The 12,681-nt window shown below is 45.9% G+C and overlaps 1 protein-coding gene across 1 annotated transcript in view; it reads right to left on the bottom strand.

Annotated features, from left to right (window-relative positions):
• MRPS27 (mitochondrial ribosomal protein S27) overlaps nt 1-12,515 on the bottom strand; it is a 93,678-nt gene extending 81,163 nt beyond the window's left edge. The window contains exons 1-3 of the mRNA XM_018558238.1: nt 12,413-12,515; nt 7,449-7,526; nt 250-320 (exon numbers count right to left, since the gene is read on the bottom strand). Of these exons, the coding sequence (XP_018413740.1) occupies nt 250-320; nt 7,449-7,526; nt 12,413-12,488 (225 nt within the window). The 5' untranslated portion in view covers nt 12,489-12,515. The remainder of the gene's footprint in view (nt 1-249; nt 321-7,448; nt 7,527-12,412) is intronic.
• Between the last annotated feature and the right edge of the window lie 166 nt (nt 12,516-12,681).

Genomic DNA, 12,681 nt, shown 5'->3' with positions numbered 1-12,681 from the left:
TCACCTGTCTAAGGAGGAGAAATTTAAAAATATAAATAAATAAAAAAGTTGCCTTATACATACACACTTTAAATACTTTAATGTCCATAGTCTAGGCACAGGTGCACTTTAAATGAAAAAATGTCAAACATCAAAGACAAAACAGTGCTGGATTGCTGGTTAAGAATTATATTGCGCACACTCACCCAGGACAAATCTCAGCTCAAGTTTTTTTTTTAACCTGTCAGCCAATAAGAAGTATTTACCCACCTGTGCAATTGTAAGGGAGCTAACTGGAAACTTCCTTTCGTAGTTCTTATCCATTTGATTTGCCAGGTTAGCTGTGAAGACACAAATGTGATTTGGTGAAAAGGAGTTTCGTTACAGACTTCACTATTTTAAAGTTTACTTCCACTTTGCAGTCAAATTTGAGAAAACCCCTCCATATGGTCGTTGTGTGTTCCTGTTTACACAGCACACTGAAAAATAACTTTAAAAAAAAATGTTCTCCTCTGGCTGATTCCAGGTTTTTCTTCGCCCTTTCACAGTTGTCTGTCCATATAGGAAGACTAGGGACTGAAATTTGAGGATTGTATTTATCTGATAAGAATCATTAACATACAATGGGCAAGCTACCTTAGACCCCTCACCCATCACAGCCACTCCTAACAGCTCAAAGAAATATAAGCTAGAAAAAATGTTAACCCTTAAAATCCTAATGCAAGTAAAAGCAATTTAAACTGCAAGAAGCATTTTTTTTTTAGCTTATGCTATGTGAATGGGAACATGTAACAAATATAAATTAGGTGTTATCCCAATTTGGCTGCGAAAGTGGAAATACACTTTTAAAAGTACCTCCTAGGAGCAGGCACCAAATTACCCTTGTTAGGGTCACCATACACATTATAATCTGACCATACAGTCAACTTTAGATTTACCAAAACTATGTAATACAAGGACCTACCTAATCTATCCAATACATTTGTATCCAATCAGACAGGTTCTTGCACTACATAGTTGTTGGCAGATCTAAAGGAGATTACATAATCAGATTGAAATGAGTGTAAGATGAGACTGTTCCATGTGTCAGTCTGAGCCAAGCCCCACCACTGGGAATGAATTCAGCCTAATGCCCCCCTCTCCCAAAATAAGGGGGAAATCCAAGCCCAGAAGTTGGGAAAGTTGAGCTCTTAGTAACAAAGCAAGCTCAGGACCAGAGGAGCAGGGAGAACACTTTACTGGGTAATAAAGGCAATGGTATGCACGTTTGCTCGGGGGCCTGCTCGCAGGAAGGTGTTTGGAGCTGTTCCCGTACGGCAATCAAGAGCTGCAATTGTGACTCACAGCTCACGTCGTCTTAAGGTGGCCATACACTGTACAACCATCGCAAGACCTTAGTCTTGCGATGGTTGTAAAGGGATTAAAAAAACGTACGATCTGCCTATCTTGGACAGGCAGATCGCACTCTCGATCATCGCAAGCCCGCCCCCCTGAGGGGCGGGCTTCCGATGACCGCAATGCTGAACGGGCAGTGTGCGCGTGCGCACACCGGCCCGTTCAGCATTTGTCTTCCGAGCACCGTTCTAACCAGCCGAGAATTGTACGATTCCCGGCTGGTTTTCGAACATGCTGGTTCGACGGAAGACGTGCGACCGTACAGTAGAAACGGTCGCACGTCTCCGTTCACACTGCTCGATTCTCGTACGATCGCGGGATTTCCCGCCATTCTCGTACGAGAATCGAGCAGTGTATGGGCACCTTTATTCAGGACACACGTCATACATGTGCCCATCTTCTGTCCTGCTTTAAAGCAGAACCCCAGGCAAAATTGTTCTTAACCCTTACAGTGGGGCTACCACTGCACTGCAAGGGTTAAATGCTCGTTTTTGTCTGGTTGCTAAAAAAAAAAAAAAGTTATATTTACCCAATCCTTGGAGCTGGCTTGCTCTTAGTCTGATCCCTGGAGCTTCTCTTCCCCTCCGCTCCAGTGGTCTAAGGATCCTTGACACATCACGTTCTATACACAGTGTATAGGATGTGAGGATGCCGAGGGACATTCCATCGCTGGAGCTGAGCAGGAGAGAGGCTTCAGTATCTGCTTCTAGGGATGCACTGATACTCGTCCAAATGCTCAGATACCTTCCTCGATACCAGAACTTCCGGTCAGAGAGAGATTTCCTCTCACTGGCAGTGCCGCGAGGGAACATGGAGCCGGCTTCCTAGCCAATCAGGACGCCGTGACTCGCCACCCGCCTTCCTGATGTTCCATGCTGTTTGTCTGGGAAGCTGGTTTCCCAGCCAATCAGCATTGAGCCAGCCAAACAGCATGGAGTCGGCTTTGCGGCCAATCAGGAAGCCGGGCGGCGGGTAATGACCTGCCTCCTGGCTTCCTGATTGGCTTCCTGTTCAGCTGAAGTGAATCTTCAATGTATAATCTCTTTTTGCATTCTACTTTAGAGCTGCAGCTAACGATTATTTTCAAAATCGATTAGTTAGCCGATTGAGTTCGATTAATCGATTAAAAAATCAAATACATTTTTAAAAATGGGACTACTAGTTTGTATTGAGATTGTAGTCCATCACAGGAGCAAGCTTGGAGCGGTGGAAGTAAATAAGGAAAAAAAAAAAGGGTGGTGTGCAATATAGTGAAAAGCCGGTTTCCCAGCCAATCAACATCGATCCTGCCAAACAGCATGGAGCCGGCTTCCCGGGCAATCAAGAAGCCGGGTGGCTTTGCTCCTCAGCTTCATCTAGTGGACACAACGCAGTAGTTTCTGAATGTTACATTCAACCTGAAAAGAAAATATACTAAGAACATTCGTTTTTGCCTCTATTCACGCAAAACAAATGTTCACAAAGATTCTGCAAATTGTTTGTAAATAGAACCCCATGTGTCAGGACATTAAAGGAGAACTATGATGTGAGTGCTTTTCACTCACCTCATAGTTCTAGCCGACCTGTGACAATGAGACTGCCACAGGTCAGCTCAGTAGATCGGGAGGTGAGCGAACACATACCGGCGTTCGCTCACCTCTCGATCCTGTCACAGCTCTCTGCCGTGACAGGGGAGGGGCTGGATTCCCCCCTCCCCGCTCCGATCCGCCAGCGCTGACTGGCCGAACGGACGGGGGAGGGGGCGGGTACAGCTGGCTCTGCCTCTAGATAGGCAGAGCCAGCTGTCAGTCACGCAGCTGGGCGGATCCCGGCATAATTGTCGGGATCCGCTTCAGCATCACAGTATAGCAGTCTCAGCAGCAGCTCGCGATATACTGAGCATAGGGTGATGGGAGGATGCTAGTTTGTGTCCTCCCGTTACCCTAAGGAGAACTATGGGGTAAAGCCTTAACCCCATAGTTCTCCTTTAAAGAATAAGAGCTCGGACTGTTGGCCGCTTATTTGGGGTAAGTGCTAAAGCCAGGGACATGCCAGACAAATCGTGTTTTCAGAAGGAATTTAGCAACAGCAGTCCCTGCATTTATTTCATGGGAGATGTCCCTAAAATATGCTATCAGCCTGCAGCGGATTCTAAAAATTTCATTTTTTTCTTCTTTCACATGAATCTTACACACACACATCTGAACAAGCCCACAGGATAGTGAGACAGACAACACACAGCCCAGTCTGGGGTGTCTCCTGCAGTGAATATACATAGGAATGTGACAGATGGAAGAGGACAGGAAGTACAGATCTCATCCATAACTCACACCAATAAAGCCCATCAGTCCGTTCTTTAAAATAAAAGATGACGCCATAATTAGTTTAAAAGGCAATCCTGTTAGTCTGGGACCTTTCATGGCCATGATGACTGCAATCAGGATAAGGTTTCTAAATGATCTTTTCTAGGGCCTGTTGATGCTTGTGCTGCGTCCTGCAGGTTAATGCATGCGCCCACTGCAGGGGAACTGCGGAGAGCTGATACAATAATCCAAATCTAATGGAAGCAGTTCACAGTGCGGATCTGTGGTGCCATCCATTCTATAAATTATGACACATCCTGCAGTCAGACTGGGCTTATACATGTTCTCAGCTACACAGGAATGAAAGATCATGCAAAATACACATGGATTAAACATTTTTTTTCCACTTTTTAGAAAAATAAACACTTCATAAAAGAAAAATGTGTTTTTTGTTTTTTTTTAAATTGGAGCCAATAAAGCATTGCAACTGCGATAAGTAAGTCATGGGTGCAATGCCCTGGCTCCTGCAGATTCTTCCTCTCATCCATTTTCATACCTCAGTGTGGACATTAAGTAACATGGACGGGAGGAAGAATGAATGGACTGAATGTGACGTCACTGCACTTGTATTCCATTGAAAACTACATGCCCCTCTGCTGTGGTGGCCGATTGTCCTGTCAATGCATCTGCGAATGGATGATAAGGCTGAGAGGATGTAGTCATGCACAGCTGCACCACATTTAAAAAAACAGCAGCAGCATGTGAGGGGGAAGAACCCTGTGATCCAGATAAGGAGTGCTGTGATTTGGCTATGCTTCACGTTACACCCCGAGTATGGGTGTAACATGAAATATGGTCCAAAAGGTTAACTTAGCCTTTAAGTATCATGTTTTAATCCACCTGATTCCAAACCAGTGTTTAATGAAGAGCTCCAGGCACACTGCTAAATACACAGATGAAATACATATAAGGGAACTATTTTCATGTGAAAGTATTTGTATTTCTGTCCATTCAGTCCTGAGATTTACAAAGTCCTTCCACACCGTGAAACCAGATGGATGACACCCTTGTAGAAGGAATGCGGTAGCGGGGTGTTTCTAGTGTCCTAATAGACCAGGGGCACCTCAGGGCACACAATGTTGGGGGGCTGGGAGCACACCATGCTGACCGATTTGGATCAAATCTAATTCTAAAAGGTGCTCAAAGAATCGCACGGCTCCTCCGCAGCACAAGCAGGGGACATCCAGGTGCTCTCCAGCTGGAGCTCGTCCTCACTCCCACATTTGCTACTGTTAAATCAACAAACATACTGCCACACTCCATATATCGTAGAGTAACTCTGCAATTAAGGATTGGGTGAAATGCGTCAGGCGGCAGACCTTTGAGACGGGACTTTAGGCAGCTGTGTGAGATTTTCAATAAAAGAGGTTTCTAGATATATATAATGGAGTGCAACTGGAAGTTTTGTTGATTTAAAAATAGACAAGTATAAAAGGTGGCCATGCGCTATACATGAGGGCAATATAATGAGAGGGGAAAAACTATCTATTCAATTTGTATCCAAGCAGGCCAGCCCTTGCACTACAAAGTTGATGGTAGATCTAAAGCAGATTGTTTGAGTTTGGGAGCTGCAGTATAGGGGATTGCAAGAAGCATATAAACAAGTCACATTCATGTAGTTACACTGGTTGCATTTAAACATACATTTAAAAGGAGAACTATGAGGAGTGCTTTTCACTCACCTCATAGTTCTAGCCGACCTGTGACAATGAGACTGTCACCACAGGTCGGCTCAGTAGATCGGGAGGTGAGCGAACACATACCGGCGCTCGCTCACTTCTCGATCCTGTGCTGGCAGAGAGCCGTGACAGGGGAGGCACTGGATTCCCCCCTCCCCGCTCCGATCCGCCAGCGCTGACTGGCGGAACGGACGGGGGAGGGGGCAGGTACAGCTGGCTCTGCCTTTAGATAGGCAGAGCCAGCTGTCACTCACGCAGCTGGGTGGATCCAGACAGTAATGTCGGGATTCGTTCTGGCTGCGGCATCTCAGTATACCGCGAGCTGTAGCTCGCGGTATACTGAGCCTAGGGTGCGGGAGGACGCTAGTTTGTGTCCTCCCGTTACCTTTAGGAGAACTATGGGGAAAAGCCCTAACCCCATAGTTCTCCTTTAATTATGGAATCAGGGCATTAAAAACCTATACTATATGGCTACAGATTTGTTGTTCCTGACCATTACACCTATATGAGCTTGTTGGGCATCCTAGGTCAGAACCATGGGCATTAATATGGAGTTGCAAATCCCCCTCCTCCCCAAATCCTCTCTGAATTGGTGCTGACACTGTCCTTCCTTCTGGAGGGTGTCTACTTTTGTTCCTCTTGGTCCCCGTGTGTTGTAAAGTAGTCACCACCACCAATTTACCAATTCATATTGAAACTGTAGTCCATCATGGGAGCGAGCCTGCAGCGGTGGATACTCTACAACACACACAGGGACCATGGGGAACAAAAGTAGCCCCCCTCCAGAAGGAAGGACAGTGTCAGCACCAATTCAGAGATGATTTGAGGATCTACAGCCGAGTGATATACAAATAAGATACATTTTTGTTACTAGTTAAAAAGGTACCTGAATGCATTTTTAAGATTTAATTTCTGAGTTTAAAGTCACTTTAACTTCCTCCACAACAAACTCATTATACCATGAGAAGAATTTATCAAAACTGGAGTGGACAAAATTTGGAGCAACCGTGTTTGGCAACTAATCAGCTTCTCAGTTTCATTATCACATCCCGACTGAACAAACTGGAGAGAAGCTGATTGGTTGCCATGGGCAACTGCTCCAGACTCTGATAAATCCCCCCTCCTATGTATTTGGATCTGGCATTGTCCGCAGGAATTCAGTCAGGTTGAAACAGAAAATGATCTTTCCCAATCTGTTACCACAAGGTTGGAAGAACACAACTGTCTAAAATGTCTTTGTGCTGTATGTATGCTTTAGCATTAACAGTACCCTTTACCGGAAACACCTAAACTCAATCATTTAGAGTCTTGTCCACGTTGTTTTTACCAAATAGTGTACCTGTGAGTTATAACCGTAGCTGGAACAAGTACTGGGAGCTTGCAATTTGGAAAATGTTCCTTCAAGTTTGCCTAATCTTCCCTTTTTTAAGCTCCCAAATGAACGGTATGTATGCAACACTAAATACAGTATATTTTGACAGTTAGGGGACTATTGAGTTGGGTCTGAGACTAAAAAGACTTGCTCAGTGACCAGCATATAGCTCCCCATCCAACTATGTGCAACAAATGAATAAACTAACAATCATTTTATCATTACTTATAAACAGAACATATAATAAAAAGACATATGACATAAGAATCTATGGCAAAGCAATGGTAAACTGGTTTAGATTAGAGTGCAGCACCATTAAAAGGAATTTGTATAAGAAACATGAATTTTAGATAAACACTGCCACCTGGTGGTCAAGCAGCATATAAGCATCGAAGACCAGGGGCATTGAATTGTATAACACATGGCAATCAGGCAGACACCTGCCTTGGTGTGTTTAGAATAAACAGATTTATAAAGCACATGTTGAATAACTAATTTTCACAAACGCTCTTTATATCGGGTTATTAAAATCAGTCCAAAACAAGTGACCGTTCCAAATAGAAGGGGCCAATTTATGAGAACCTCAGAAAAGGCAGAGCGACACCCCGCAGGAACCAGACACGTCTCATCTTTCATTTTTTGGAGAAATAAAGTAAACAATATAGTACAAGGATAACTCACCTAAGTTATGGGGTTCCTTTTCCCATTTCTCCCATATACTGTCACTGGTATATGCCGAAGAGAGAATAAATCTTTTCCCTGTGAAATAAATATTTGAGTTTTAATTACTGTGAAATTATTAGCTCCGAGCATACATGACCATGTGAACCACACATATTCTAAAGGAAAATATAATTATTAATTAATATAATTATTTTTTTAAAATATTGCTGGGACACTCATCTATGTATTTAAAACAGTCAAGATGAGAACGGTCATACATAATAATTCCTTCCTTGCACTGCTTCATGATGTATAAATAGTGCCTTCTGATTCAGCAATTTGTGAACTTCATCATTGCAGCGGTGCTAATGTGAGTTCTATATAACGTATTATAGGCAGATCCCAGAAAGCTTTTCACATGTAAGAAAGGTTGAAGTCTGTGCTGTCCTTACCTTGGTGACTTATTATACAGTATGTCAGGGAACCAGGGGTACCACATCACCCAGGGGCCGCCAGGTACGGTCTAATGCACAGGGTCTCCCCTTGGCTTGGCAGGACTCCTGTTGACAGGGTTGCGGGTGCACATGCGCAATGTGTACACGCCCGCGGCCATTAGTGTTGTCAGGTGTGGGTCTTGCTGGGGGAGGTTCCTGGCACACACCTTCCATTTTTACCTTCTGCCATTGGCTCCTGGACAGGGAAGCCTCCTGGTTGTCTCGGCGACCGGGGGTGGTCCTGATTCCCACTCGGTATATATTCCAGCCAGAGCCCTGGCTTGTTGCTGCATTATTCTGCCAATATGGTGCAATTAGCTAGCCTCTTGAATCCGATACTGCTGCAGCTTACTGACCCCTCATCTGAACTCTTGGTTATTGACCCCTTGGCCTGTCCTCCCGCTCTTGATCCTAGCCGCCAGCCTCGACCCGGACTGAACCTTGACTACGCTTTTTGGAATTGCCCCCTGTGTACCTAGTTGCGGATCTCCTACGGTCCGTTTCCTGCCAGTAGGTCTGTCTGCCGCGCGTGTGCACATCACGCATGCGCACCCGCAACCCTGTCAACAGGAGTCCTGCCAAGCCGCAGGAGACCTTGTGCACTACACCATACCTGGCGGCCCCTGGGTGAGGTGGTACCCCTGGTTCCCTGACATTAGATGAAGTCACTTCTGGCCTTACCTATGCCTCGGGTATTGGTAACACTATGGGGTCTATTTATATCCACGGGGCCCTTTGCTTAGGAAATATCTGTTAATGCCTGTTCTATGAGATGAATGCCAAAACTAACTTTCTTTAGTTGCTTCTAAAATATATAAAAACACAAGGTAATGTATTTTCAAATGTGTTTTATCAAGTAATCAAATGCAGAGAGAGATCTCCACATCACAGTTTCACTGCGTGGGTTTTGTTGCAGGTGCCGGGCAAGAGAGCCGTACCGAAAACCACGTCGGGGAGGGAGGCAGCAGAACATGAAGGGGGGGTGTAGTGGGGGGACAGATCTGCAGGCGAATTACAAGTGATCTCAGCGGCATTGCTGAGACCACTTGAACAAAATGAGCGGCAGCTTCCAAGCTTCTACATTTAGCTCTGCTTGCCAAAAGCAGGGCTAAATGTATCTTGCTAGTTGGCCCCGCTGCCTCTAAAAATACCTGAACAATGCCTGCAACCAATCAGATTGTTCAGGTATTTTGACAGCCAGCAGGGCACGATACTGAAGCTTGGCCCAGTGGGAGATTCCTTCATCCACACAGTTTAGCGTAGATGGAGGAATCTGTTGCACTTTTTCCATCTAACCATAGAAAGTCTGCAGATAATCTATAGGTGTATGGCCAGCTTTAGACCGGTCCTTCCAGCCACACTGCCCCTCTGCTGCAGGATCCTCAAGTTATCACATCCAATAAACAGAGCATTGGATGTGAGGATGTTGAGGGAACTACCATCACTGCAGTGTAAGTGTAGAGAAGCTGGAGGGAGTGCTGTGACAGCCGACCGGCTCCGAGGTGAGTACAGCTTTTTTTTTTTTTTTTAGTCCCTAGATGAAAACCAGCAGTTAACTCTTGCAGTGCGGGGATAGCAGCACTGCAAGGGTTAATAAAATAATTCCCGGAGTTGTTCTTTAAAGCTCCACTTACCAAAACTGCAAGCTTTTTGTCAAAAGAGCCATGCAAAGTCTCCGCTAGCTCCTAGCAATTTTGCTCTTAGACTGTATCATGCAAGGCACATGCAAAGTCTCTTTTGACAGAAAAACCCTTCCCCATATATCCATATATTGCTAGAAATTGTTCTCTACAATGCATCGCCTATGCCACCAACTTATCTAAGCGCACACACAGAGCCAAGGACCCCATTCCCTTCCTCTTGTGACCATCCTGGGCCAATCAAGAGGCTCCTAGCACTGTCACATGAATGAGGGGGAGTGCATCACATGCTCACCCATACCAGGAAGTGCTGGGCATTTCACTTCACTCCTAGTGGTATGCTGCTGGGGGGACTATGTGCATGTGACATGGCCCCCTGTGCCTGCATGAATGAACGCAAAAAGGTTAATAGGAGTGTGATTTCTGCACTCGGGAGTCACAGGCGGCAACCTGTACAAACCAATGACCGGCTGACAGACACCATGGCGGTACGCACCTCTGAGCAGGGAAGGATGAGGAGCTCTGAACGCTTGCCGCTCATCCGTCCCTGGACAGATGTTACTACTCAGACTTGCATACATTGCGCTATTGATTTGCACAGGCTGCTGCCCATGGCTGCACGCAAAACACCTGTGACCTCCAAACGCATAAACACACACATTCTTTATGCTGTACATGTAAAACCTTTTCTAACACATCTAAAATGTGCAGCTGTGAACAGAGTCACATGGTCAGTTGAGTGTGGGGTAACGCCAAGGTATTTCTTCAACATTATAGAGCACTGCCCACTTACATCTGCTCGTGGTTACAAGTGACAGTGTCAGGTTTACAGGCCATTCACAATGTGTGCCATCTGTGGTGATTTGCTGTGCCATTCATTTAGGTTGCTACCCTAACATACAACTACAGTGGCAGCAAATACACACGCACACAGCACCAAAAAAAGGCTCACAGACATTTTTCATGAGTTTAAAAGTTTATAAAGCCATCATGTGCAGACATACTCCTGTGCAGACATGCACAGCGCACCTGCCCATTATGGCATTGACATTTTCTGTTCCACCAATATGAGGTCTGAGATCCCCGCTTCCATCTTCTCCAGCGTCTTATTGGTTCGGCTGGATTTACATTGTTTTGACACCCAGCTCAATTTTGGGCATCTTATAGAAGTCAGGACCATCACTGATGCCATCATTTTTTACATTTGGTGAGAAGTACCATAAAACTTACATCGGCCATGAAAAGATATGGGGGCCGCCATTGCTGGCCACCAGGGTGACAGCCTCACATCCTGCAACTTTTGAAAACAAATTAGCAATGGCATTTTCTAAATGTTGATCATGCAATGCACCAAGGCATGTTACCACAGAACGTGTGATGGTGTAAAGGGGGCGTTGGTGTTCAATGGTGCATTGGGGTGCCATTTATAATGAGTGACTATTCTTAATGAACAGCACTGCATCTCGCTTTACAGTAGTGTGATGTGTGTATGGGTGTTTGAGTGTCATTTATGATGAAAGTTACTGCGTCACATTAACATACATTACTGCAAAGTGTCAGTGTGAATGGGCATTGGGGTGCCACTCCATGGTGTATTGGAGGTGCCATTTATAATGAATGGTCATTCATGAGGAATAGGGCTGCAATGAACATTACTGCAGTGTGATGGTGTGCATGGGTGTTGGGGTTCCTCTTATAATGAATGGTACTGTGTTGCACTAACACGAATTACTGCCATGCGATGGTGTCAGTGGTGGTGGAGTGCCACTTATAATGAATGGTACTGAATTGCACCAACATACATTACTACAGTGTGAATGGGCACTGGGGTGCCACTCCATGGTGTGTTAGGTTGCCATTCATTATGAATGGCACGACATCGCACATCACTGCAGTAGGATGGCGTGCATGGGCATTGGAGTGCCATGAATGGTACTGCGCCATACCAACACACATTACTGCAGTGTAACGGTGTGAATGGGCGCTGGGGTGCCAGTCCATGGTGTATTGGCACAGCATTTTTTTGTTACTGCAGTAGGATGGCATGCATGGGCATTGGAATGCCATGAATGGTACTGCGTCATACCAACACACATTACTGCAGTGTAACAGTGTGAATGGATGCTGGGGTGCCAGTCCATGGTGTATTGGCACAGCATTTTTGTGTTACTGCAGTAGGATAGCATGCATGGGCATTGGAGTGCCATGAATGGTACTGCGTCATACCAACACACATTACTGCAGTGTAACGGTATGAATGGACGTATGAATGGACGCTGGGGTGCCACTCCATGGTGTATTGAGGATGCCATTCATTATGAATGGCACAGCATTTTCGTGTTACTGCAGTAGGATGGCATGCATGGGCATTGAAATGCCATGAATGGTACTGCGTCATAAAAACACACATTACTGAAGTGTGATGGTGTGACTGGGTGCTGATGTTGTATTGGGGATGCCATTCATAATTAATGCCATTGTACTGCACCAATTTAGATGGGGCGTCCTCTCTGTGCTTATTGCAATCCAGATCAATGAAAGCTGCCAACTTGCCCAGAGCCCCATTGTGCCCTTACCCCTCTCTGCCCTTCATGACTCCTCAGTGCTGGGCTCCTATATAAACTATAGTACAGCGCTGACATCAATAGGCGAGCCGCAGTATGACATACTCCTGTATGATCACCATGCTGGGACCTGTAGTTCTCCAGCAGCGGTCAGTCACAGTGATCCCGCAGAGGGGTATCCGACCGTCACATGACCTGCACTTGGCCGCACAATAGGTCGCAGCGGGAGATCACTCAGTATAATGATGTCGCTACGTCCTGTGTACACTAAGCCCAGCCCGTACCTGTGACCAGAGGGCTACCCGTCCGGCCCCGACACCTTGAGAGCAGCGCACACCGATACACTATGGAGGCCGCCATCTTGTTAGAAGGCAGGATTCCTGTCTCCGGGAGATGACAGGGAGGGGCGGACCTATGCGGCACCCAATGGCGTGCAGCGCCGGGACTTGGTGTGAGACGGTCAGGTGTCTGGATGTGTGATCGGAGACAACGAGCACCAGGGACACCGTATACTAGCCAGGTGACCGGACGCAGCGCTACCGGAGGGAACAGG

Source organism: Nanorana parkeri, unplaced genomic scaffold, assembly GCF_000935625.1.
Source record: "Nanorana parkeri isolate BGI_ZX_2015 unplaced genomic scaffold, ASM93562v1 scaffold327, whole genome shotgun sequence".
NCBI lineage: Eukaryota > Metazoa > Chordata > Amphibia > Anura > Dicroglossidae > Nanorana > Nanorana parkeri.
This window is presented reverse-complemented; position numbering and strand designations above follow the sequence as displayed.